At 37.6% G+C, this 26,277-nt stretch overlaps 1 protein-coding gene across 2 annotated transcripts in view; it reads left to right on the top strand.

The window, feature by feature from the left end:
• The window catches only part of LOC108733043 (collagen alpha-1(IV) chain), a 26,403-nt gene extending 547 nt beyond the window's left edge, over positions 1 to 25,856 (top strand). The window contains exons 2-16 of one of the 2 annotated variants that reach the window (XM_025973625.1): positions 3,690 to 3,732; positions 8,176 to 8,469; positions 8,537 to 8,779; positions 8,834 to 9,055; positions 9,108 to 9,407; positions 9,467 to 9,934; positions 10,259 to 10,642; positions 10,966 to 11,779; positions 12,142 to 12,618; positions 12,913 to 13,287; positions 13,439 to 13,747; positions 13,879 to 14,416; positions 22,971 to 22,982; positions 23,725 to 24,874; positions 24,937 to 25,856. In XM_025973625.1, coding sequence (XP_025829410.1) covers positions 3,690 to 3,732; positions 8,176 to 8,469; positions 8,537 to 8,779; positions 8,834 to 9,055; positions 9,108 to 9,407; positions 9,467 to 9,934; positions 10,259 to 10,642; positions 10,966 to 11,779; positions 12,142 to 12,618; positions 12,913 to 13,287; positions 13,439 to 13,747; positions 13,879 to 14,416; positions 22,971 to 22,982; positions 23,725 to 24,874; positions 24,937 to 25,200 — 5,893 coding nt within the window. In that variant the 3' untranslated portion in view covers positions 25,201 to 25,856. Of the gene's footprint in view, positions 1 to 3,689; positions 3,733 to 8,175; positions 8,470 to 8,536; positions 8,780 to 8,833; positions 9,056 to 9,107; positions 9,408 to 9,466; positions 9,935 to 10,258; positions 10,643 to 10,965; positions 11,780 to 12,141; positions 12,619 to 12,912; positions 13,288 to 13,438; positions 13,748 to 13,878; positions 15,120 to 15,181; positions 15,661 to 22,970; positions 22,983 to 23,724; positions 24,875 to 24,936 lie in introns of those variants that run through there. The other variant, XM_025973624.1, reaches the window with a different exon arrangement.
• Positions 25,857 to 26,277: the final 421 nt, after the last annotated feature.

The raw sequence follows: 26,277 nt of genomic DNA, 5'->3' as shown, positions 1-26,277 counted from the left end.
AATTTTATTTATTTCTTATTTTATTTATTTTTAATTGGAGAGTTCGTAGATATCTACAGAATTTTTTACAATTACTTGCTAATAAGAAGTCAAAGTCTAATGTCTTTTTAGGAAGGCCGGATTTACAGACAGTACTACAGTTATATATACCATAACAGTAAATTAATTACAATTTGCTTTACTTTTGTATCACACTGTATATCATCCTATTAATTAGTAATATATTAATAAGGAGTTTATATGCTATTATTATTATTATTTCAATTTCACGGCCTATTCTCAAGATGATCGTCAAGATAATTGCCATTTATTTATTGTAATAATTAGCCTTTGCCAAAACAAAATTCTTTTTATTATCACTTTATTTATATTGATTTATAACAGTCGTTCATTGTTGCATCAATAAAGTCTGTTTTGACATCATTTATTTAATGAAAATAGATTAAACCATCGATCACAAAATGTCGTGAACCAGTCTCCTAAACTAGGACAAAAGAAGATAGGATGGGAATTTCGTACTTATTCATAACATCATAATATTTAAATGGTGTTAATTTAAGACTTATTACTTTCCGATTAGAACAGTCAGTTTTTTTTATTTGAAATTTTTTTTTGTTAAAAACTACCCAAGTATTTACGTAGATTAACATTAAATGCCATATAGCAGCTTTTTATTAGTTGGTTTACCACTTGCACCTTGACTTCATTATGAACGACGTTCTGCGACATTAAAGCAATGCAAAAAAAAGGATTGAAGTTTACTCACTCATGAATATGAAATAACAATTTCAGGTTTGCATCTGAGAAGATTTTTTACAATGTAGTAAAAGTTTGCGTATGTTTGTGTACTAATTCGTTAATAATAATTATAACTTTTACTAAAAAAACAACTGTGTCTTTATGTCAACTATTTCAGCAAAGTTATTCAGAAAACCAAATTTGTTTTCGCAATTTCCGGTAAGACGGCGTCTGCCAGAAATTTCTTTTTTAAACAATTTTTACAAATGAATCGATCCATTACATGCCATTTATTTCAGAATAGTTTTAACGATGATGTACAATATTATAGTACCTAAAAGTCGTAGGAACATCGGCCGAATAATCTTTTTTCCTTCCTTTAGCTTCATCGAAAGCGGAAGTTTCATTGAGTAAAATATTTTCTTATCATAATTGCAAGAATGACAGAATACAGCTTGCGATATGCAACTTAACATTCATTTTGACAAATGCGTACGTAGTAATTAACTCATTCATTACAGGCACAAAAAGCTGACAACGACGATTGAAAAAAAATTGCGGTTCTCATACAAATTCAATTAATTATTTATCTACTATTATATATTAATAGTTTAATGTTGCGGACAATATCAACATATAATGTAGAAACATGTTGACAGGTCAAAACCAGTAGGTATAAAGGTGACCGAACAGTTTAGGTGATGGTCAAAGGATATCAAAAAGGATGTGTTACTGACAGTGTTAGGCCACACAAAAGAGTACGAACTGTAGGAGGTCGGTATCTAAGATGTGACCAAAATGGGCTCATACTAATCAGTCATTGTGTTACACTGGTCTTTTATTTCTTCACTCTTAATTACGCAGAAGTAACTGGATTTAAAATTAAAATAACATTTCAGATGTAGGTACTGAAATTTTATACAGTGAAGTTGGTAACTGGGTTGGATAACCATGGTCTGGAATTGGTTCTCCCCTTTCGGTAGGTTTGCGGATGGGGCTGTCAATTGAACGTTTCGTCTGATGTTGTAGCGGACGTCCTCATGAAATTAAGATATAACTGCTGAAAGCTCAATCGCAGCAAGAAGGGAGAGCCGACTCCAGACGAAGGCTATCAAATCCAGATACTGCAGTCTCGTAGAACTAACTTCTTATGTTAAAAAATTAGTGTCACTTGCTTTATATAATGTTACGAATAGTTTAATGTCTTTAAATTTTAATCTACTGGAGAAAAAGCTCCACTTTTACAGTAAGCTGTTTAATAAACGACCAGAGATTTTTAAAGACGTTTGCCTGTCATCAGGGCTTTAATAAGTGGGAAAGATTTGCGAATGTAATGGGTTTGTAAACAATCTTATTGCCAGACATTTGTATGGGATTTCTGTTATGTCTTCCCAGTTAATAAATCTCTGTATACATATGGGTTATGCACATATGGTACTAGTCTTCCGCAAGCTACTTAAGCAAAGATATATATTTACACATATTTACCCATGTAGGTATGTAACAGATCCGACCCAGTTCTTGTGCCTTTAAGTCATCTCATGGACGGTACCAGAATTATTTCCAAGAGGGAAATTTTATATATCTAATACCTAATCTTAATTTAGTTGTAATAATTTATATATGTATATAGGTATCTATATATTTTGTATTAGAGATGACTATCAATTTTCTTCTTTTTTTTAACGGAATTTCTTGCTCGAGTTAGATCCTACCTATCTCATTAGAGAACATAGATTTCTTCTATTAATTGGTCCATATTTCTGGTCTTCTTCATGTTTTCATAATTTTTTTTATTAGAAAAGATGTGGTGTAATAGGCGGATGCTAAAAGTATCGTGGATAAAAAGGTTAGAAATTAGCAGGGGAAAGCAGAGGGCGCTGAGAAATATACACGTGATAGACTGGTAGGACATCTTGGAAATTAAAGATTATTGAAAGACATATTAGAAGCTGAAACAGGAGTTAAGAGGAGTAGAGGTAGATCTAGATTGAATTACAGTTTTTGAAATTCGCTACACAGGAGGTCGAGGTGCGAGTCCAACCAGTCTCGAGGCTGAAACTTTTTGATAATGGTTATAAATGCAAAATACCTCCAAAGCAAAGTATTGTTTCCTTCTGTAACTGTTTTCAATGGAAGAATGTGCTTGTTCGCAATTTTATAATTTTTTTATTTCTTTGATAATGTGGAGCTTTCAGAAATCTTCTGACTGGAATTTGTACCTATAGATGATTGAAAAATATCGTATCGTATTTTGCTGAATCAATTGAAACTGTCTGACTGTGGCCTCTACCTTCAACATTTCCTTCATAATTGCTTAGATAATTGTTTTCAGTATTAAGTTTCCAAGTTTCTGTTTACTGTTGACATTAAACATATCTCAGGTTCTGATAGGTGCATACTGTTATCTTGTAAGGTTCGTCAGAATAATTAATGTATAAATTATTTATTGTATATAAGTAAATTATTATTAATTGTCTTTGTCTTATCTTTTTTTTTTTAATATAGGCCATAAGTTTATGTACGTATATCATGACTCGTATCACAATTTATGTTTGATGTAGGCAGTTTTAAAATTTACGGAGATCTCTCGAGGGTCATATCGTTTTTTGGCAAGCCTTTCATGCCAAAATTTACATAATTATAGTCTACGTGATGCATACTGATTACGTAAGTTGTATATTAGTCTGCCGAAAGGGTATACAACACATAATTGCATTTCTGAAGATCAAGTTTAATTTATTTATTCTTAAAGACCGTTAATAAGTTGTTAGCAGCGAAAAATACCTAACAGAAAGCAGTACACTGTCTGTTTCTCAATTAATGATTATTTATCGATTTTCTTTTTTCTTCGATAAGGGCATTTTTTATCTTTTCATAAACAACCGAATAAATATCTGTTTATTAAATTTTATAATTTTGTAATTTTTTTGTTTTATGATTTTTTGCAGGCATGTAGCATCCATTTTGGGGTTGGTGACATACGTGTCAGCGGTGAGTATATTATAAATAATATTGAAAAGCTTTATTTTGTCTAATTGTGCAATGATTTTAAATAAATTGTTAATATATTTTCACCTGTGCTTTTTATTACTTATTATATTTCGAGAATTGCCGAAATACTTCAAATAAATTGATATTCATCCCTAGAATTATGTGTTCCAAGCTTTTAATGGACTTTTCGATATAATTAAGGTGAAAGACATGTATTGTACTGCCCCATAAAAATATTACGCGTATTGCCGTTCGGGTTTGTCGCTTAACGCATCATCGATATCTCCGGAGATTATCGCTAATATACGAGGGATTGCACTATTGTTTATAATTTATTGGGTGCTATACATGGTTATTAGTATAAACTATAAACGAATTTCGTAAAATTACTTGAATATAAGATTCTAAATATCGAAAACATTAATTAATTGAAGTTCTTATACATACCTCGAATAAGAGACGAAATTAAAGATCGAGTAAAAGTAATAGTTTATTAACAAAAATTGCACTATGCAGTCTTATTTTTCTTCTGAAGTCTTAAGTTTTTTATTTTCTATCCCTACGTGCTTATTTCTGTTGCTAATTTTAAATACGAGCGAGGAAGACACTTTGAATAATTTGTGCATGACCCGCCTGCCTTGGCCTGTTTCCAAAGACCAACAAAACTGACTGAAGTTGTAGAAGTTAGTGACACATTAATAATGACCCATTTGGAGGGTGACTACATGAAAAAGTAGTTTATACAAGCGACCTGTTTTCTATTATCATATTTTCTAACATGTAAAGTCTAACCTAAAAGCTCGTAGGTGCTCGTCATCAATTGACGATTTTTCTAACTGGTTAAAACGCTTTTAAAGAACTTTTTTTTTGTAGAGTTAGCCATTATTAATAACTTCTGTTGTTTTTCCTCAAATATATTCATTTAATTCTTTTGACAATAATCAATTCATAATAATTAAATTGATAGGTAATCGCCGTGCACTTGAGTTGAAAATCGACCGATTTTACGAGTTATTGTATTAATGTAATCAAGTCAGCTGTGAATACGAACATAATGGAATACAATCAGAGATTATATAAGGCATATAAAATTAGAACAGTAGTGCACCGTGGCACGTAAATGAGAAAAAACGCAGCAGCCCAAGTTCAATGATCGGCTATGTAAACATCTTTTTGACACGTGCACTTGGTTCGTTGTAATAATTAAATTACCTGCTTGGTAATGTTAAAAATATGAAAAATTAATATTTGGTCAGTCACTGTCTATAGACATCTTCTTCTTTATTGAAAACTGACATGGAGGCGTGACTCAATCAATATAATTGACTTTAGGTTGCAAAATTTAGAATACATAGGCCCATTTTGAATCAGTGACAGTTAATTTAATAATTTATTAACGCTTTCATTGAGTGAAGTATTTAACTGGGCAAGTTCCAAAGTTGTTAAAAAATAATAACACTTTAAGGCATGTTTCTTCATTGTTTTGCATTTGTACAATACTATTAGCTAATTAATTTTTGTCGCATTCTTAGTAGGCGTTCAATAATTTTTAACAGAAAAAGTTTGCTTATAGTTTAACTTATTTTAGTTCAATTTGCCGGCGTCCCTGGGATTTCTCTTTTGTTTGTAAACTCTGGCATAAAATGCTTTTAATATGGTGTCATTTTTTGCAATTAACTAACGAGATCGTAAAAACTATGCATTTCGAACTGAAGATGATGTAATATTTTTGATATTCGGTGCAGGACGTTAGCTGGTAGGTCATGGGCTATTTTAAATTTCAAAAACTAGAGCACAATTTTTGTAACGTACATCCTTTATTAAAACAGTAAATTTCAATAAAATTACCGAAGAATTTGCTTGCATTTCCCGGTAATAAAAGACCAAAATAACAATGACTGAATCTTAAAATAAAACTAATGAAAAATTAAAACTATTAAGAAATACTTAAACAAAATAAAGCAAGTACAAAACGAAAAAAAATTCCAATGCTTAATAACTGTGTAAGGCGGAAATTCCGCGAAAAAGAAATCCAACAACTATTTTTACTTATCAAACAATATTTTCCGGCTATTTAAAGCACGGCATGACCCTCAAGAAATTACGAATTATTAAATAATAATAGTACAAGCTCGGATGTCATTATTACAGTAAATGGTGCAACGCAACTCGACAACTGACGGCTGCAGTTACCGCACTTTATTTATTAATAGTGGCACAAAAAATTACACCCAAACTGGCATTCAAAACCACCCACTTCGAGTCGTATAACTTGACATGAGATCAGCATCGTCTTTAAACAATTCTGATTCCAAACACACGCGATTGCTTTGATGTGTTGTTGTTCTTCAAGGAGAAGAACGCGTCACAACCGACTAATTATTACATGTGTCCCATCTGTTTCTACTGAACGCATTTACTGTTTTGGAACCACTTAGAAATAAATCTGAATAAATCATTATGCACTTGGTCGCATTTGGTACTAAAACAAAGTTTGCCGACTGTTAACAAACCATCACCGTATCTATGTTAATAAAATAAATAAATAAAGAAATAATTAGTTCGTGTTACAACTTTTTTTTTTACTGTTTACCTATTTTGTCTTTCTAGGGCACTGCAGAAGTGTAAGTGTTCCTAAATAATCAATTCTTTAAAAAAAAAATTTGCATGTTTAAGGTTTCTTCCGTCTCCTGTGGTGGGGGGGGGGGTGATTTAGGAGAGATATACGAAATGAAGCCACTAGTTGAAGAGTACCTGTGGGCGCTTATTTGTTCTCATCAGTACGCCGTACGTAGTCTCGATAAATTACTGGCTAAACGTAAAAGTTATTCTGTAAAAGGAAGATTAGATATGGACGCGGCAATATGTTATGGAGTGCTGATGAGCACAAATTTATATGTGGTTGAAAGTCATGATTTGCGTTTGGTAGCTTTGATGAATTGTTGACCATCAACTCAGACTGTCCCAAAGAAAAACTACTACTACTACTACTCTAGAGCCTTGTTCTTACCCATTCCTCTCCACTGATCTATTTTCTCTTGGTCTATCCCTTGATTTTCTATCGCTATTCCTGTTGTATCTATTTTACCTTCCTACCCTATTCCATATTTCCTACCTTAACCATCCTTTTTCCCAGTTTTCCCTCGTCCTTGCTGTAATCTCTTTCTCATATTTTATCTCTCTTCTTATAATTTACTGCAAGGCATATCTGTCTAAATTTAATCAATTCTATTGATTACCATTTAAAGAAGATATTATTTTCTCAAGCAAACCACAGCTATGGGCATACTTATCTTTTGACAGAAAGAGAAATATTGCACCAGTTGGACCAGTTGTATAATATATGCACCAACCGCATACTAAAGCTCATTTTTATAACTGTACATTGCATATTTTATGTGGTGCATCGCATTGGTTTTTTTTTGTATGTTAACTTGAACGGTTGTGCATAAAAATGAAGAGAAAATGACCTTTCATCTTTTTGTTGTCCTTTTGCTTAATTAACTTTGATATTTTATAAAGATTTTTTTGTGAAAGTATGTAGACGCTTTTTGTGTCGCATATTATTTACTTACTGAGCAGTTGTCTTTTTTAATTTCCTTAATGACGGTTGTGGAAAAATAACTCCATTGAATTTTTTTTAAAATAATATAAATACCTTCGTGCTTGCCTGAATGCTTATATTGACAACATTGAAGATTTATTGTAATAATTAGCCTTTGCCAAAACAAAATTCTTTTTATTATCACTTTATTTATATTGATTTATAACAGTCGTTCATTGTTGCATCAATAAAGTCTGTTTTGACATCATTTATTTAATGAAAATAGATTAAACCATCGATCACAAAATGTCGTGAACCAGTCTCCTAAACTAGGACAAAAGAAGATAGGATGGGAATTTCGTACTTATTCATAACATCATAATATTTAAATGGTGTTAATTTAAGACTTATTACTTTCCGATTAGAACAGTCAGTTTTTTTTATTTGAAATTTTTTTTTGTTAAAAACTACCCAAGTATTTACGTAGATTAACATTAAATGCCATATAGCAGCTTTTTATTAGTTGGTTTACCACTTGCACCTTGACTTCATTATGAACGACGTTCTGCGACATTAAAGCAATGCAAAAAAAAGGATTGAAGTTTACTCACTCATGAATATGAAATAACAATTTCAGGTTTGCATCTGAGAAGATTTTTTACAATGTAGTAAAAGTTTGCGTATGTTTGTGTACTAATTCGTTAATAATAANTAATTTTAAATTTTATATAAAACAACTTTTGCACGAAATCAAGTCAAGTACCGTTGCAATATTTCGTCCAATAGCGGTAAAAAGTCAGCCCCGCTGGCTTGTGTATTGGAATTTTAATGAAAATATATTTTACCGTCAAAATAAAGAATTTACAAGTAATTTATTGTTTTCATTGTCTTTCTTTCAGCAATATTTTCAATATTTTCCGACTGCAAATCGGACTTCGTTCAATTCGACAGGGGGGTATAGGAATAACAGGAAACATTACGAAAATTATAGAAGACCTGAGGTGCCAGAAAATACCAACAGGAATCCTTACAATAATATTTACGGCAATTACGAATCAAAAAGTTATTTAAATAATGTATCACCATCTACTGGTAGTGGAAGCAGCAGCTATGATATATTAGATGTTTTAAATCCATCGCAGAACCGGAACGAAAAATGCATTCCTAAGTGTTTTGCAGAGAAGGGAGATAGGGCAAGTTACTTTCATACTATTTATTTATTTCTAAGTATGAAATAATTACAGCTACATTCATATTTAGGGTTTGCAAGGTGAACAAGGACCTCCCGGAGAAAGAGGATTTCCCGGTTATCCAGGACCGGAAGGAGTTATGGGACCGAAGGGCCAGAAAGGAGATCCAGGACCGCCGGGTCCTTGGGGACCCAAGGGTGACAGGGGAAGGACAGGTGTGCCTGGCTTCACAGGAATTAGTGGTCTTCCAGGATTGCCTGGTCCTGTTGGACCACCAGGTATACCAGGAGTGGATGGATGTAACGGGACAGATGTAAGACAAAATAAACTATCTTACTAAAATGTACTCGACAGTAGCACATTTCAGGGATTACCGGGGCTTCCTGGAGAGCCTGGAGAACCTGGTCCTCGTGGGTTTCCAGGAGTTGCAGGAGTGAGAGGCGATAAGGGAGAACCTGCACATTGTGAAATAACTCTAAAGGGTCAAAAAGGAGAACCAGGTTTAAATGGAGTACCGGGAATTCCTGGACCACCCGGACCAAGCGGTATTGCCGGTCTTCCTGGAGATAAAGGCGAAGATGGATTGCCAGTATGTGTAGTTTTATATAACTTTTTGTATTATTCTAAAATGCATTGGTTAGGGTCCTAGAGGTCCTCCGGGATTAAAAGGTCCTAAAGGACATATGGGTGTTGGTATTGATGGCCCAAAAGGCGAGAAAGGGCAAAAGGGTTCTACTGGTCCCAAGGGCGATTCGCATACCTATCAAATAGGAAGTAACACAACGTTCGTGGTAAAAGGAGCTAAAGGGGATAAGGGCGACTTGGGTGATTTCGGACCGAAGGGACAAAAAGGCGAAGTAGGACCGGAAGGGGACTATGGACTTCCTGGTCCAATAGGTTCAAAAGGAGAAAAAGGTTTACCTGGTGCTCCAGGATCGAGAGTAAGACCACATAACTGAATATTTTTTCGTGCCTTTCACTTAAATTTACATTTTTAAAGGGTCGTGATGGATTTCCCGGTCCACCTGGTCCCATCGGTCAAAAAGGTGACAGAGGCTCGGACGGATTACCAGGATTGTCAGGTAGGCCAGGTGGAAAAGGAGAACCTGGACGAGACGGTCCTATGGGAGCTCCAGGTTTAAGAGGGCCACCCGGGCCACCTGGAGGTGGTAAAGGTCGGCCAGGTCCACCAGGACCTGCTGGTCCAAGAGGCTATCCAGGTCCAATAGGACCGAAAGGCATGGATGGCTTTCCTGGAGAACCCGGACCCCGAGGACCCCCTGGTCCTTTAGGAGGACCTGGAGAACCAGGAAGACCAGGTCTTGAAGGACCACCGGGCGATAAAGGTCAAAAGGGAGAATCTGGTTCGATTGGTTTTCCTGGTGGTGAAGGCCCACGTGGTTTTCCAGGACCACCAGGACCGGAAGGTCCTAGAGGATTTCCAGGAGAAAAAGGATTATCTATAATCGTAAGTAAACGTTTATCTTATATCAAATAAACATGAAAGAGATTTGTTGTGTGCTCTTAAGCTGTAAGGTTAAATATTCACATAAATGGGACATAGAGTTTACTGAATTTCTATTTGAGTCACTACTGCAATATCTGTGCCATTTGCTTTCTAAATTAATTATAAATTATATTTTCATTTTCATCGTAGTAGTTGCTAATTATTTTCGTTGATATCTAGCAGGTGTAATTTGGTCGGTATCATATGTGGTAGTTTTGACAAAATGCAAGACAGTAATGCTTTGTTCAACTTTGAGAACAGTTTATCTTTTTAAAGAATTTGTAGGGTCCAAAAGGATATGATGGATTGCCAGGTAAAGACGGCGAGAAAGGTCAAAAAGGAGAACGTGGTTATCCTGGTGCCAGAGGTATACCAGGCGATGCACTGGAAGGTATTCATGGAGCTCCTGGTGTGCCGGGGTTGCCTGGAGAAAAAGGAATAGCAGGGCGGCCTGGAATTCCGGGACAACCAGGACATACGGGAGAAAAGGGAGACAAGGGTGGTCAATGTACAGACTGTTTGCCTGGATCAAGAGGGCCAAAGGGTGATAGAGGATTTGACGGAACCCCTGGAACGCCAGGGCCACGAGGACCACCCGGTGAAATGGGCTTCCCCGGAGAACCAGGTGCTGACGGGTTACCAGGATTGTCGGGGCCTCCAGGCCAACGAGTAAGCCATAAAAGTCTATTATATTCGTGTTACTATTACTATACAAAAGAGCTTAGTTTGGCAAAATAAATATTTTTACTAATTACGTTATTCAAAATTAAACATGTTTAACGTCTATTGAATTTGTACATTGTAAATGTACATTTTTAATTAACTGATCGTAAAATAGGATTAAATGATTGTAGAAGGTTAAATTATAAATTATATGTGGTGTAAATATGCCAGGATTAAGGAAGGCAGTATACTTCATCACAAGAATTCGACCTATTTTTACGAATGAATTCAATTCTGCAACCACTACATTCTTTAACTTTTAATTGCAGGGAAATGACGGTTACAACGGACCTCCAGGAGTACCAGGAGAGAAAGGTGAAGCAGCAATGATTCCTGATAGTTTGATAGTAATACCAAAAGGAGACAAAGGTGAAAGAGGCTTTCCTGGACCACCTGGTCCAGTAGGACCCGTCGGTCCACAGGGGCTGCCAGGACCCAGTGGCTTACCTGGGTTCCCAGGTCAAAAAGGTGACACTGGCTTTCCTGGAGTACCTGGAAGTGATGGCAGAGACGGAAACCCAGGTATACCAGGTGTCAAAGGAGAAAAAGGATTAAGCATCAAGGGTGAACAAGGTTATCCAGGAATACCAGGCGTTAAAGGAAATAAAGGCGAACCTGGACGAGAGGGCGTAAAGGGAACGCCAGGCCAGTGCCCCGAAATTCCACAAGCACTTCGAAAGGGTGCCAGAGGTTTGCCTGGGGATAAAGGTGAACCTGGCCCGCAAGGAGTTGCAGGCTTACCAGGAGAACCGGGTAGAAGAGGGCTTCCTGGCGAAAATGGACCACCCGGTCAAAATGGTCTTCCCGGACCTGTTGGACCTAGAGGACTACCAGGACCAAGGGGAGAAAAAGGAGACGTGGGCCCTATGGGATTTCCGGGAGAACCCGGTAAAGATGGACCAAGAGGATTCCCTGGACGTGATGGACCAAGAGGCGATAAAGGAGAACCTGGGATTCCTACTCCTGGGCCCCGTGGTTTACCTGGCCCAATGGGACCTAAAGGTGAAAAAGGTTTAATAGGTTTTCCTGGAAAACCTGGAGCAAACGGAAGTCCTGGTTTAACTGGATTAATGGGTGAAAAAGGTAAGTTACGTCATCTGCGGAAGTTGGAAATGATTCTGTATATTTATATTTATGTAACGCATTGATTTCTTCATTGCTAAACGGAATTAATCCTTGACGAATGTGTAACACATTTTTATTAAAACGATTACGAAACATTGTAGAATTCCGAGTTTATTTAATCAACTAACAATGGACATGGTTAAGATTTCCTTATAAATGTGTGTGATACGGTTTAATACTTATTATGAAGGGTGATGATGTCGCATCAAATCAAATACGATATAAGAATGTATTAGAGTAATTGTGATTAATTTTATGAATAGTTTTGCCATTTTTATAACATATCAAACTTTACACTTATTGCACATTTTACGGATTAGGTGACGTGGGTCCTCCTGGATTAAATGGCTTGCCTGGACATCCGGGAGATAAAGGAGATACAGGACCGATGGGACCTCCAGGGCTTCCGGGTATTGGTGGCCGACCTGGCTTAGACGGCCCTAAAGGTGAACCAGGAATAAAAGGAGAAGAGGGAAGGCGCGGGGTACCCGGCTTTCCGGGTATTAAGGGTGAACCAGGGGTGATAGGTATTGATGGTCCGAAAGGCTTTCCTGGTCCTCGCGGATTTCCGGGTCCCGAAGGCCAAGCAGGTAAGGATGGTACACCAGGCCTTCCTGGCGACAAAGGCGATCGAGGATACCCTGGGGCTCCCGGATTTCCCGGTATTGCTGGTCTTATGGGTCCACCAGGTCCACAAGGTGAAAAGGGAGATGTCGGTTACCCCGGACCTCCAGGACCAATGGGAAGACCCGGACAAGACGGGGACAAAGGCGATGCAGGTTTTAACGGACCGCCAGGTACTTATGATAACAAACAAACGCTTTTATTGGGAAATTTAACATTCTGGGTAGTTTGTTGTTGACATTTCGCTTTCGATCATACGGATCTTCAAATCTTGTCTTGTGTTACCTGATACAAAACAGATACTTTAGTTGGGTTCAACCTAACGTTTTTATTATTTAAAAATTTGAGACATTACATTATTACTTAATAGTGATAGACATAGTTTATGCAAAAGCATACGTGTGAATATGAGATATTTTAATAATATGTTTTTGGAAACATACAATTCATTCACTTCTGATTTTTAGGTCCAAAAGGGGAACCTGGCGATGTTTCTGAGAAAGGCCAGAAAGGCGAACCAGGAATTCCTGGCTTAAGAGGTTCAGCTGGTTTACCAGGCAGAAACGGAATACCTGGAGATAAAGGAGAACAAGGATTACCAGGAATAGGAATTCCCGGAATACCAGGAGATAAAGGAGACTATGGATTGCCTGGATTTGATGGCATACCTGGTTCCACAGGAGACAAGGGCGACAGGGGGTTACCTGGCTTTCCTGGACCTAAGGGTGATACTGGTTTTCCTGGACAGAGAGGTGAACCCGGTTTGGCTGGCATGGACGGAGTACCAGGGGATAAAGGCGACCTTGGATTTCCCGGACCGGCTGGTTTTCCTGGTCTAAAAGGTATTCAAACATCAAAAAAATTTATTCTGAGCATCAATAGATGTAATGCGTGTACTTGTTGCTGTTCAAAATGTATAAAATTAAATAAATCAATCAAAAGGACATTTTAAATGGCATATATTTTGAACCGATTGTGCTATTTGTATTAAAGGTGACGCTGGTCTTCCTGGAAGAGACGGATTAAACGGACCTAAAGGTGAGGCTGGGCTACCTGGACCCCCCGGTCCTTTTGGTCCACCAGGACCTGTTGGAGTACCAGGTGATCGCGGTCCACCGGGACCAGTACTTACTGTTAAAGGAAGTAAAGGAGAGATTGGGCCTCCCGGATTATTTGGAGAAAGTGGCGAAAGAGGTAGTCCGGGAGAAGACGGTTTGCCTGGTCTACCGGGAGAAAAGGGAGATCAAGGTTTTCCAGGACCTAAAGGAAACGCAGGGTTCCCTGGATTACCAGGAATGAAAGGTAACCAACAATGTGAAATATGATTTTATTAAATTTTTATTTAAAAATAAAAATGAATATCTCATTAAATTTAACGAATACTAAATATCCAATATTACTTCTAAATATTAATGTTTTTCTTGAAAATGTAGGCGACAGAGGATTCCCTGGTCCGGAAGGACGACCTGGCAATACTATAAAGGGCGAAAAAGGCTTACCAGGGTTGCCAGGAAAACATGGTAGAGACGGAATACCTGGAACTTCGGGAGAAAAAGGTGATCGAGGTTTGCCTGGTTTACCTGGTATAGCTGGAAGTCCAGGATTGCCCGGACCAGTTGGACAACAGGGAGAAAAAGGAGATCGCGGTTTTCCAGGGATTCCGGGTCCACCAGGAAGAGATGGCGCTCCTGGAAAGGATGGCTTAGATGGTATTCCGGGATTACCAGGCGATAAGGGAGATATAGGACCACCAGGATTCGCAGGAGCTCCCGGACAAAAAGGGGACAGGGGACTCACAGGGTTACAAGGGCCTCCTGGAAGACCTGGACCTAAGGGCGATAGAGGATTTGATGGGATTCCAGGTGCACCTGGACTTCCTGGTCCCATCGGCGACAAAGGATTTCCCGGACCTCAAGGTCCGGTAGGCTTACAGGGACATGTTGGAGAGAAAGGCGATAAAGGTGAAGCTGCGTTACCAGGAAGACCTGGGCCAAAAGGAAATAGAGGTCCTCCCGGTCTTGCTGGATTACCAGGAGAAATAGGTCCACCTGGATTGGATGGCCCTCCAGGTTTTCCGGGACCACCTGGAGAAAAAGGATTCCCAGGAAGAAACGGAGCTCCCGGTCCTGTAGGTCCTCAAGGTCCTAAAGGAGATCGTGGTTTCGATGGAATAGCTGGTGCTATCGGCCCTAGGGGAGAGCCGGGTCCGATTGGTCAACCGGGAGCTCCCTGTGAACAGACGCCGGACTATCTGACAGGAATTTTGCTAGTAAGGCACAGTCAATCGATAGAAGTGCCGTCGTGCGAACCGGGACATATAAAATTATGGGAAGGATATTCGTTACTCTACATTGAAGGAAACGAGAAAGCACATTCGCAAGACTTGGGTCATGCTGGTTCATGCGTTAGGAAATTTTCGACATTGCCGTTCCTATTCTGCGACTTTAACAACGTGTGCAGTTATGCAAATCGAAACGACAAATCTTATTGGTTGTCAACAACCGCTCCAATACCAATGATGCCGGTAGAGGAAACGGCCATAAGAGATTACATTTCCCGATGTGTCGTTTGCGAGGCTCCCGCTAACGTGATCGCAGTTCACAGCCAGTCTCTAACTCTACCCGAGTGTCCGGTTGGTTGGACCAGTTTGTGGATAGGCTACAGTTTCACAATGGTGAGTATTATTTGGATCTTTCTAATTACTTCACGGGTGTTAAAACAATGTTTTTATTACAGCACACTGCCGCCGGTGCCGAAGGAGGTGGCCAAGGTCTATCTAGCCCAGGATCGTGTCTGGAAGATTTCCGCGCTTCGCCGTTCATAGAATGCAACGGGGCTAAGGGAACTTGCCACTATTTCGCCGATTCGCTAAGTTTCTGGTTGGCAACGATCGACGAGAGCCAACAATTCCAGGTACCACAGAAACAAACGTTAAAGGCTGGTAATGTTAGAGACCGCGTGAGCAGGTGTCAAGTTTGTATAAAAACGACAAGAACATAAGTTAAAATATTAAAGACCAAATTGTGTTCAAGTGTTTGTACCATCAATTGCAATTGCTACTATTGCTGTTAAACGCGATTAACTTTGATCAATCAATAGGTGGCTTTTTTATCCTAACTATTAATTACTTGTACACTGCCGTGCCATCGTTATTTATGTAAGTCTATAAGCATTGTAAAATTTTGTATAATATTTAATTTAAGGGTAGTAAATACACGTGTATTTACTACCCTTAAATTAAATATTATACAAAATTTTACAATGCTTATAGACTTACATAAATAACGATGGCACGGCAGTGTACAAGTAATTAATAGTTAGGATAAAAAAGCCACCTATTGATTGATCAAAGTTAATCGCGTTTAACAGCAATAGTAGCAATTGCAATTGATGGTACAAACACTTGAACACAATTTGGTCTTTAATATTTTAACTTATGTTCTTGTCGTTTTTATACAAACTTGACACCTGCTCACGCGGTCTCTAACATTACCAGCCTTTAACGTTTGTTTCTGTGGTACCTGGAATTGTTGGCTCTCGTCGATCGTTGCCAACCAGAAACTTAGCGAATCGGCGAAATAGTGGCAAGTTCCCTTAGCCCCGTTGCATTCTATGAACGGCGAAGCGCGGAAATCTTCCAGACACGATCCTGGGCTAGATAGACCTTGGCCACCTCCTTCGGCACCGGCGGCAGTGTGCTGTAATAAAAACATTGTTTTAACACCCGTGAAGTAATTAGAAAGATCCAAATAATACTCACCATTGTGAAACTGTAGCCTATCCACAAACTGGTCCAACCAACCGGACACTCGGGTAGAGTTAGAGACTGGCTGTGAACTGCGATCACGTTAGCGGGAGCCTCGCAAACGACACATCGGGAAATGTAATCTCTTATGGCCGTTTCCTCTACCGGCATCATTGGTATTGGAGCGGTTGTTGACAACCAATAAGATTTGTCGTTTCGATTTGCATAACTGCACACGTTGTTAAAGTCGCAGAATAGGAACGGCAATGTCGAAAATTTCCTAACGCATGAACCAGCATGACCCAAGTCTTGCGAATGTGCTTTCTCGTTTCCNATTGCATTGCTCAAATGTGCTGTTATTGGTACCATTTACTACTGAAAATATCAACGAGATGTTTATTTATATTTGAAGACATATTAAAGGCTTTAACGCTTGTTTTCGACTCGCACTATTATTCATGATTGAACAAAACTTTTGGCAGGTACTGTATGAAGAGAAGCAAATGAAGTATATCTCTCTTACTAGCCTTTCATGTCTTAGAAAGTGTCCTACCAACCTATCTCACCTATTTCTTATTAATTACCATAGCGCCCTCTGTTCTCCTACTCTTTTTAATATACTTTCATTTCTAACTATCTCTATCCTCATCATTCGCCTGTAACATCATATTTCGAATGTTTCTAACCTTTTCTATTTCGTCGTGCCCACCGTCCACGTTTCGCACCCGTATAGCGTCGTTCTCCAGACATACACCATTAACAATCTTCTTCGAATTTCTAAATGAACCGTACCTGAGTATAGAAGTGACTTTTTTTGTTAAATACGACTCGAGCCTGTGCAATCTTCTGTTTATCTCTGTAGATAGTAATCCAGCCAGATGTAAAGATGTTTTTTAATAATTAATAACAATTAAAGTTGACGGTTTATTGATGAAAGTAACAGTAAGGAGTCGCCACAATACATGCATGGTAATATACGTTGACCTTATAAATTTTTATTTCTCATATCATTAAAGAAGCTGATAGAGTCGGTTTTTATAGCTACGATGCGACGTTTGAATTTTCCGTTCTGAGATCAGGAGCAATGAACGCCTATGGTTGATAAGGTGTTAAAGGTATTATTATAAATTTGAAGAATATAATATTCAGTTCTGTTGAATTTTAGTAGTATAATATTTTATGTATAAAAGGGTAGCTGCACTCCCATTTTTATTCTAAAGACGCTCTGCTTTCTCGAAGCTATTATGATTTATGAAAGGAATTTGAGTGAAATTGTAACCGATTCTCATAATAATTATCTATAATATTTGAGAGGGTTGTTTGTCATTATTCGTTCCTAGGTTTTAATACGTATTTCTACCATTCTCCATCTGGTGTTATTTTCTTTTACCTCCAATCACATTTCATTGAATCGTAAAGCTACGTTTATAACAATTATGTTTAAAATTTTTCACACGAATCCAACGAATTTATTAATAATAAACACTTTCTAATCCTAAGAGAAAATTAAGTACAGGCTAGAGAGTGTTAGGACATTTCTAAATAATGCGTAATTTTTTATATATACCTACAATACAAGAAATGCTTAACCAGAAAATGGGGCCACATGAGTCGGGAGTCCGATGCAAATTAAATTGCCGAACTACTGAAAAGAGCAAAATTTCGCACTACCAAAATTAGCTAAAAGGGAACCAAAATTTCGAATAATTTCCTTCTAATACCAAAAGCCCATTTTCGTCAAAACATATACCGCCTTCCAACACCCTACCGCGCTTTTATTTTATGTTTATTTGTAAAGTCCATTAAAAAGTATACAATTTTGCACCAGTATTGCCGTGGGTATATCAAAGAGCGCATTATACCATTATATTATATTCAAAAGAGCGATTTAATAACAGCAAGAATTTTAGTTCAATTCCGAAAATAGTCGAGTATCTCTAAAACAAAAAAGCATATGTATATATGTAGTAACCGAAAATATCTCCTAGTACAGATAAGACCTACGGTCAGTTTTGTATTTTGAATATATTTCCCATTTAATCTAAGACATTTGCCGAAAATGAACCCCCTGTATATCAAAAAATGCATTTTTTTTAACGAAAACCGATGTCACCCAGTTAGTTAAAAGGAATAGGAAAGTATAAAGTCGAAAAACTTTCACCGACCATTGGCATGTTTCAATAATAAAGGTGTAAAATTACGGAAATCGTAAATTATAGCGTTTATCGTCCACGGAGAATCTTTTGTACGGTTAAAAATCTGAAAGGATAGGTTTCGATTGCGTGTACCGCTTAAAATATTTGAAATAAATTTAAAGTAAAGCTGCGACCTACTTTGGGTAAGCGCGCGTCTGTAATTAAAGACCATTTTGCTCTTGAATTATTATCTGGCTAATTAACCAAAAATTGACTTAATCATGGAAACACTTTCCGAATGCGTCTTCATAAGACCGAAACAATAAAAACTTTAACCAGACAAATCTGAAAGCTTCAATAACTCGACTTATACTTATTTGTATTTTAATTAATTTGGAAATCAATAAGAAAAAAGCTCGATAGCAACCTTTTTAGACATGAAGGGCTAATAAGAGATGTATTAGAAACAGACACAGGAGTAATGAGGGGTAGAGGTAGACCTCCGGATTAGGTTATTGTTAGTAAATATAGATTACCCTGGTTTTCGAGAAGATTGACTCAGGCTAGAAAGAATTAGAGAGTAGTTTTGGGGCTGTAGATTTTATGATACATCACTCAAGAATTGCCCTAGAACACACCGCAATTAAGTACCTTTGTCTAATATTTATTGAAAGTCACTTACAATTAGTAAATTTGGTGAATGTTTATGTGAAACATTTTGGACTAGGAAAACTCCCTTATTTGAATATCAGTTAGCCATTTCGTGTGAATCTTTAAGATTATCTAAATACAAACACAGTTCTACAGTCTTAATATGATGTACAATGTATATCTTGTTATTATTATAGTGAAGGCCCATATTTCGACTTCCTGTATATGAAAAATTTTTGTATAGGCAACTGAAAGATTATTTGAAATTTAAAAGAACATGGACATGAGTGATTTCCTTTTTAGCATTAAATTTTTGTCCAGCTTGCAATCCATATTATAAATCAGCGGGTACGCTGTTGATATTTGTGTATGCACATATGCGTATGGGTACCTATAGGTAGATTGTACCTTGGTTTCATGAGCTTCAACCTTTACGCGTAGCCGGCAGCTGCAGGATGGCCGATTTGGGCTCGTTAACAGCATGACGACGGACATGGATGGTCCGTGGTACCACAGCACACGTACCATACACATCCAAGCGAAATTTACCGTAACAACTGTCCTGAAATTAATTATTAATCGGAAGTAAAGTTATTTATAAATGGCGACACCTGGTTCAACCTTACAAATATAAAAATCAATGCGCATAGTATGCAAATCGTCCAGACAATCCTATTAACATTAAAAAAGAAAAAGGTTGTAGAGTTGAACTTTTGTAACTTTAACTTCTCATCATAAGGTTGTTAGTCCTAAGACTGATTGGACACGCCCTTCCATTCTTTCCTATCCTGAGGTAATCTTTGTATTTCCTCAAAAACTAGAACAATCGCAGACGCTGATGAGATCCAAAAAGATCGAAATCGCGATCCGCGTCTGGCAGTTTCGACAGAATACAGACCACTTCGAATTATTTTATTCGATTATGGTAACGTACCTATCACGTTAAGGTTAGCTACGCCGGGATTCGTTTCAATAAGTAGATATCCATATATTGAAATGGACCTTGTTGGAACATATGTAATCCTAAAATGTAGCATCGTACTATAGATGGCGTTTACCGCGCCATTTGTGGTATTTTCTAGAACAATCTACATCCTTAACTATTTGCAAACACTAATCCAATCTAGGTCTACCTATACTTCTCTTAACTCCCGTTTCTGCCTCTAATATGTCTCTGACTTAGAAAGTATCCTGCCTCTGTTCTCCTTTCTAATGCTCCTTTATATATAACCTTCTATATTCACGGTATCCTAATCATTTGTCTGTAACACCACATTTCAAACGCTTGTAACTTTTTCTTTCCACCGCACTCCAAACATACACCTTTATTTTTTTCCAATTTCTAAATTAACCGTTCGCGAGCATAGAAGTGACTTCTTTTTATTGAAGACGACTCGACCCTGCAGTGGCTTCATCAGGGGATGGTTTGATGGTCAGATGGCATTACATCAAAAGTCAAAACATCACCTCTTGTGTGATGAAACTGTGTGGCTGTAGTCCTGTTATGTCCTGTAAAAGCTTCAACTATTTAAATAGTAGAAAACATTGAAATACCTAGTCAGAATCAGTTACATTTATTTTCCAAAATCCAGACCATTATAATCTTGGTTTTAGGATAAGGTTCAATGATTATTCATTCATAATGATTGACTCGTTAAATGTTTATTGTAGATACTCCCTAACACATTATTAGCAACGGACACCTCAAGAATAAACTTAATTTGCTTATCAGCAGCTTTTTTTTATGATAGACATCATGAAATTTACTCCTTTTATAAATCAAATATTTGCCTTTTCAGGTATGATTTCATTCATAAGGTCGTCACTCCTAAGATGGACACGCACCCCCACTTGATTGATTGGAATCTAAATCTAAACATCATCCTTTTTTTTTGCTGTTGCAGATTTTGGTGTCGGTTTCACTGGTCAGATCTTCATCGTAGGGTTGTCTGTGGTTTCAGTGAAAGTGCAAGGATTTGAGGACTAATAACACCTACAGTTTGCGTGCGGTTAGTCTTGTTGCAAGCAGCGTTGATTGATCCTTCCTGGTTTTCTATTGATAAATAATCTCCGATTGCCGAAGAGGATTCACCTCCTTGGTATCTTCTGATCGTTATTATTGAACTTCGTCGGTATCGTGTGTGGTAACCGCCACGTGCGGGTGGGGCACCTGTGCAGCAGGTGCCCCCTTGCACCTGCACTCACTCGTACCTATATGCATGATACATAGGTGTTTAAGTAGAGAGTTACACATTCTTAGCGCTTCCAATTCAAGTTTGTAGTTTACTTAATATACCGTCTCTTTAATTAGATCGATGACACTAGACCTCACATTTCATTTGGTCAGAACTTTAACCGTTTATTCCAAAAACAAAAAAGAATACATTGGATTTTGTCGAAAACAACTAAATCGGATGACAATGATATACGACATACCTATATCTTTAATGAGAAAGGGATTGATTATTTTTTGTCACTTAATCGTGTGGATCAAGATTGTTCAGGCAGAAAATAATTATAAGGAAACAAGAATGAAATGAAGAAAGTATTGAATGATATGAAAAAGATTCATCGTTATTGGTCTCAAATAATTTAGTTAATCGCATCGCAAATGTTTCGCTGGAAAGTACATTCATCAGGTGATGATGTATTATTGTCATGTGTTAGAGCAAATTGTTGAATTTCAGTTTAATAATCTCCAGTTAATCGTTATTTATTTCTATAACTATTTAACCATTATGTTCTTTGAGTCCTTTCTTAAATTGCTTTCCTGTTTGTCCTAATATGTAGACACCAAATTTCACAAGTCAATTTCTAAGCGGCCGATTCTGATTTTTATTATTATATTTAAAATTTCAACTTAGTTTAATAGCTGAAGGACTGTAGGTTAATAAATCGTAAATTTTTTCGAAATAAATATTTCTTCTTTGTTTTAGGTGAAGTGCCAGGTAAGACCTCACAAGTGTCAAGTAATATACCTACCTACTTTCTTTATTGCGTTGTGAACTTCGTGAAACATCACGTACACTTAGATATCGTAGGTATAAAAAGTTTAGATTAGGCGCCCTTTTGCTATTTCCGGTTTGTCCTCTCTGTTTTAAAACGTTGAAACAACACAAACCGATCGTCAACAGCAGGTGTAAAAAGAATTTCCTTCGACCTCATACTTATTATTACGTGTCTACGTATTTATGCTACACAATAAAATTCGGTTTTAAAGGGAAAGTGTATATTTAGAAGTTGGGTATCTATTCGACTAATGGAGGAGAACTGTTTATATGTTTCGTCCTCAGTTCTCACGGATATCGAACCCCTGTGTTAAAGACATTTATTTAAATTCAGCTAACCCCCATTAGGAGAAAAGTAAAAAGCTGATTCTTATATAATAGGAACTTGAACTTGAAATTGTCGTTCAAAAAACATGCAAACGGAAATTGTTAAGACAAAAAGAAGACAGGTGACATTTGAATTATAAGGGGTAATATTTTATAAGTGATATTAGCAATAGGACAAGTCATCATCATAAGGTCGTCAGTCCTAAGAGTGGTCGGACATGCACCTCCACTATTTCCTATCTTGAGCTAATCTTCGCATTTGCCTAAAACTAAAACATCCCACATCCTTAACTATTTGTGAACATTAATCTAATCGAGGTCTACCTCTGCTCCTCTTAATTCCTGTTTCTGCTTCTAATATGTCTCTGACTAAACCTTCACGCCTGAGAAGGTGTCCTACCAACCTATTTTGCCTATTTCTTACCGATTAGAGTCCTGTCTTATCCTATTCGTTCTAATACCTCTTAATTTATAATTTTTCGTTATTTATAAGTAGGTAACCGTCCATCTGACAAAAATAATTTCCAAAAGAAATAATTTATGATCATGAAATTTGCAGCAAATAACACTTAATAACATCTTATATTCAAGGAAGAATGAAATGTTTTGGAAGAGTTTCGTTAATATGAGGATTTGGAAGCACATATTGGATTGAGGAGAGAAAGAGGATTGTTTTTCCATTTCTACAATTAAATGTAAAATAATGATCATATTTAGTAATCATTGAGCATTGTTTATCCTTGCAGGGGTAATTTAGTAGCAAACTGTCCCTTTTTAATTTATTCGTGCCTCGGCGTCGCTTTTAAGTCTTCTCCCTGCTTATGGTAATTTAAAAAACGTTTAATTGTAATAATTTAAAAAAACGTTAAAGTTCATTCGAGTGGAATAAGGACGGGGACAACACGTGGTTAATGCCATAACAGATGCACGAAAACATGGGCTTCGACACATTCGATATAAAACATCCACCGTATTTTGTGCATTGGAAATTTAAGCATACGTGGTAACCGCAACAAACCCCACATACGAAAACCTTTTTTAGCTAGTGCTAAATAATTAGAAAAAATATAAACATTACGTATATATATACATAAATAAACGAAATTTAGTGGTTAACGTTAGATAATCCTTTTAGGAGTCTTAAAGTTTTGTAAATTTCTATTGTTAATAAGATTGCTAGTTTTTCAGAATTTCATAAGAAAATTAGGCGACGAAAAGGTGTTTCCTATAAANAAAAATAAAAATGAATATCTCATTAAATTTAACGAATACTAAATATCCAATATTACTTCTAAATATTAATGTTTTTCTTGAAAATGTAGGCGACAGAGGATTCCCTGGTCCGGAAGGACGACCTGGCAATACTATAAAGGGCGAAAAAGGCTTACCAGGGTTGCCAGGAAAACATGGTAGAGACGGAATACCTGGAACTTCGGGAGAAAAAGGTGATCGAGGTTTGCCTGGTTTACCTGGTATAGCTGGAAGTCCAGGATTGCCCGGACCAGTTGGACAACAGGGAGAAAAAGGAGATCGCGGTTTTCCAGGGATTCCGGGTCCACCAGGAAGAGATGGCGCTCCTGGAAAGGATGGCTTAGATGGTATTCCGGGATTACCAGGCGATAAGGGAGATATAGGACCACCAGGATTCGCAGGAGCTCCCGGACAAAAAGGGGACAGGGGACTCACAGGGTTACAAGGGCCTCCTGGAAGACCTGGACCTAAGGGCGATAGAGGATTTGATGGGATTCCAGGTGCACCTGGACTTCCTGGTCCCATCGGCGACAAAGGATTTCCCGGACCTCAAGGTCCGGTAGGCTTACAGGGACATGTTGGAGAGAAAGGCGATAAAGGTGAAGCTGCGTTACCAGGAAGACCTGGGCCAAAAGGAAATAGAGGTCCTCCCGGTCTTGCTGGATTACCAGGAGAAATAGGTCCACCTGGATTGGATGGCCCTCCAGGTTTTCCGGGACCACCTGGAGAAAAAGGATTCCCAGGAAGAAACGGAGCTCCCGGTCCTGTAGGTCCTCAAGGTCCTAAAGGAGATCGTGGTTTCGATGGAATAGCTGGTGCTATCGGCCCTAGGGGAGAGCCGGGTCCGATTGGTCAACCGGGAGCTCCCTGTGAACAGACGCCGGACTATCTGACAGGAATTTTGCTAGTAAGGCACAGTCAATCGATAGAAGTGCCGTCGTGCGAACCGGGACATATAAAATTATGGGAAGGATATTCGTTACTCTACATTGAAGGAAACGAGAAAGCACATTCGCAAGACTTGGGTCATGCTGGTTCATGCGTTAGGAAATTTTCGACATTGCCGTTCCTATTCTGCGACTTTAACAACGTGTGCAGTTATGCAAATCGAAACGACAAATCTTATTGGTTGTCAACAACCGCTCCAATACCAATGATGCCGGTAGAGGAAACGGCCATAAGAGATTACATTTCCCGATGTGTCGTTTGCGAGGCTCCCGCTAACGTGATCGCAGTTCACAGCCAGTCTCTAACTCTACCCGAGTGTCCGGTTGGTTGGACCAGTTTGTGGATAGGCTACAGTTTCACAATGGTGAGTATTATTTGGATCTTTCTAATTACTTCACGGGTGTTAAAACAATGTTTTTATTACAGCACACTGCCGCCGGTGCCGAAGGAGGTGGCCAAGGTCTATCTAGCCCAGGATCGTGTCTGGAAGATTTCCGCGCTTCGCCGTTCATAGAATGCAACGGGGCTAAGGGAACTTGCCACTATTTCGCCGATTCGCTAAGTTTCTGGTTGGCAACGATCGACGAGAGCCAACAATTCCAGGTACCACAGAAACAAACGTTAAAGGCTGGTAATGTTAGAGACCGCGTGAGCAGGTGTCAAGTTTGTATAAAAACGACAAGAACATAAGTTAAAATATTAAAGACCAAATTGTGTTCAAGTGTTTGTACCATCAATTGCAATTGCTACTATTGCTGTTAAACGCGATTAACTTTGATCAATCAATAGGTGGCTTTTTTATCCTAACTATTAATTACTTGTACACTGCCGTGCCATCGTTATTTATGTAAGTCTATAAGCATTGTAAAATTTTGTATAATATTTAATTTAAGGGTAGTAAATACACGTGTTATTTCTAAGATTCTACAATTTGCGAAATATACATAGGGATTTATTTAACTTATTGTAAAATTTATCGACGCTTAAATCAACTTCTTATATACGCAAATACGTGCTAAATTAAATTTGTATTACTTAAAACTACGTCTCTTTTATACTTCTCGTTGCTGAACGAATCTTTCATCTATAAATTATGTAACAGCACATTCCTTCAGTTTTACTCCCTTCCTTTTTTTTTTTAATATCGTCTTCTAGTCACCGAAAATTTGGCTCGGATCCGAAGCAATCAATGCGTTGATTAATAACGATAATAATAAATTGTTTCTTTATTGTTTTTATTTTCGATACACTGCCATAAAAGTGAAGATGTTAATTATCACATATTTTTATACAATTAAAACTTGTTTGTATTGTTGTACTTATAAATAAATATTTGAATTTTTAAAGTGTTGTGTGAAGAAATAAACAACTAAGAAATTTTCGTAGTCATCATCATCATAGGGTCGTCAGTCCTTAAGTTGGTTGGACACGCACCTCCACTGTTTCTTATCCCGAGCTAATCTTCACTTTTTTTTCCTGAATCCCAGATCTTTAACTATTTGTAAGAGGTAATCTAATCTAATCGAGGTCTACCTCTACTCTTAACTTCTATTTCTACTTCTAATATACTTCGTTTACTTTCTGTAGCAATGTGACCGACGCAAAGTAGTAAAGAACAGCACTAGGCCAGAAAAGAAAGGAGACAACTCTCGGCCAAACTCTTAACCGGTGAGGAGCGTATAATCCGTACAGTACTGCACGGAAAAATTCACCATTTTATCCACTACAATTGCATTGCTCAAATGTGCTGTTATTGGTACCATTTAC

The sequence above is a fragment of the Agrilus planipennis genome, unplaced genomic scaffold, assembly GCF_000699045.2.
Source record: "Agrilus planipennis isolate EAB-ADULT unplaced genomic scaffold, Apla_2.0 scaffold51, whole genome shotgun sequence".
Lineage (NCBI taxonomy): Eukaryota > Metazoa > Arthropoda > Insecta > Coleoptera > Buprestidae > Agrilus > Agrilus planipennis.
Note: the sequence above shows the minus strand (reverse complement) of the source record. Positions and strands in the feature narration are given on the sequence as shown.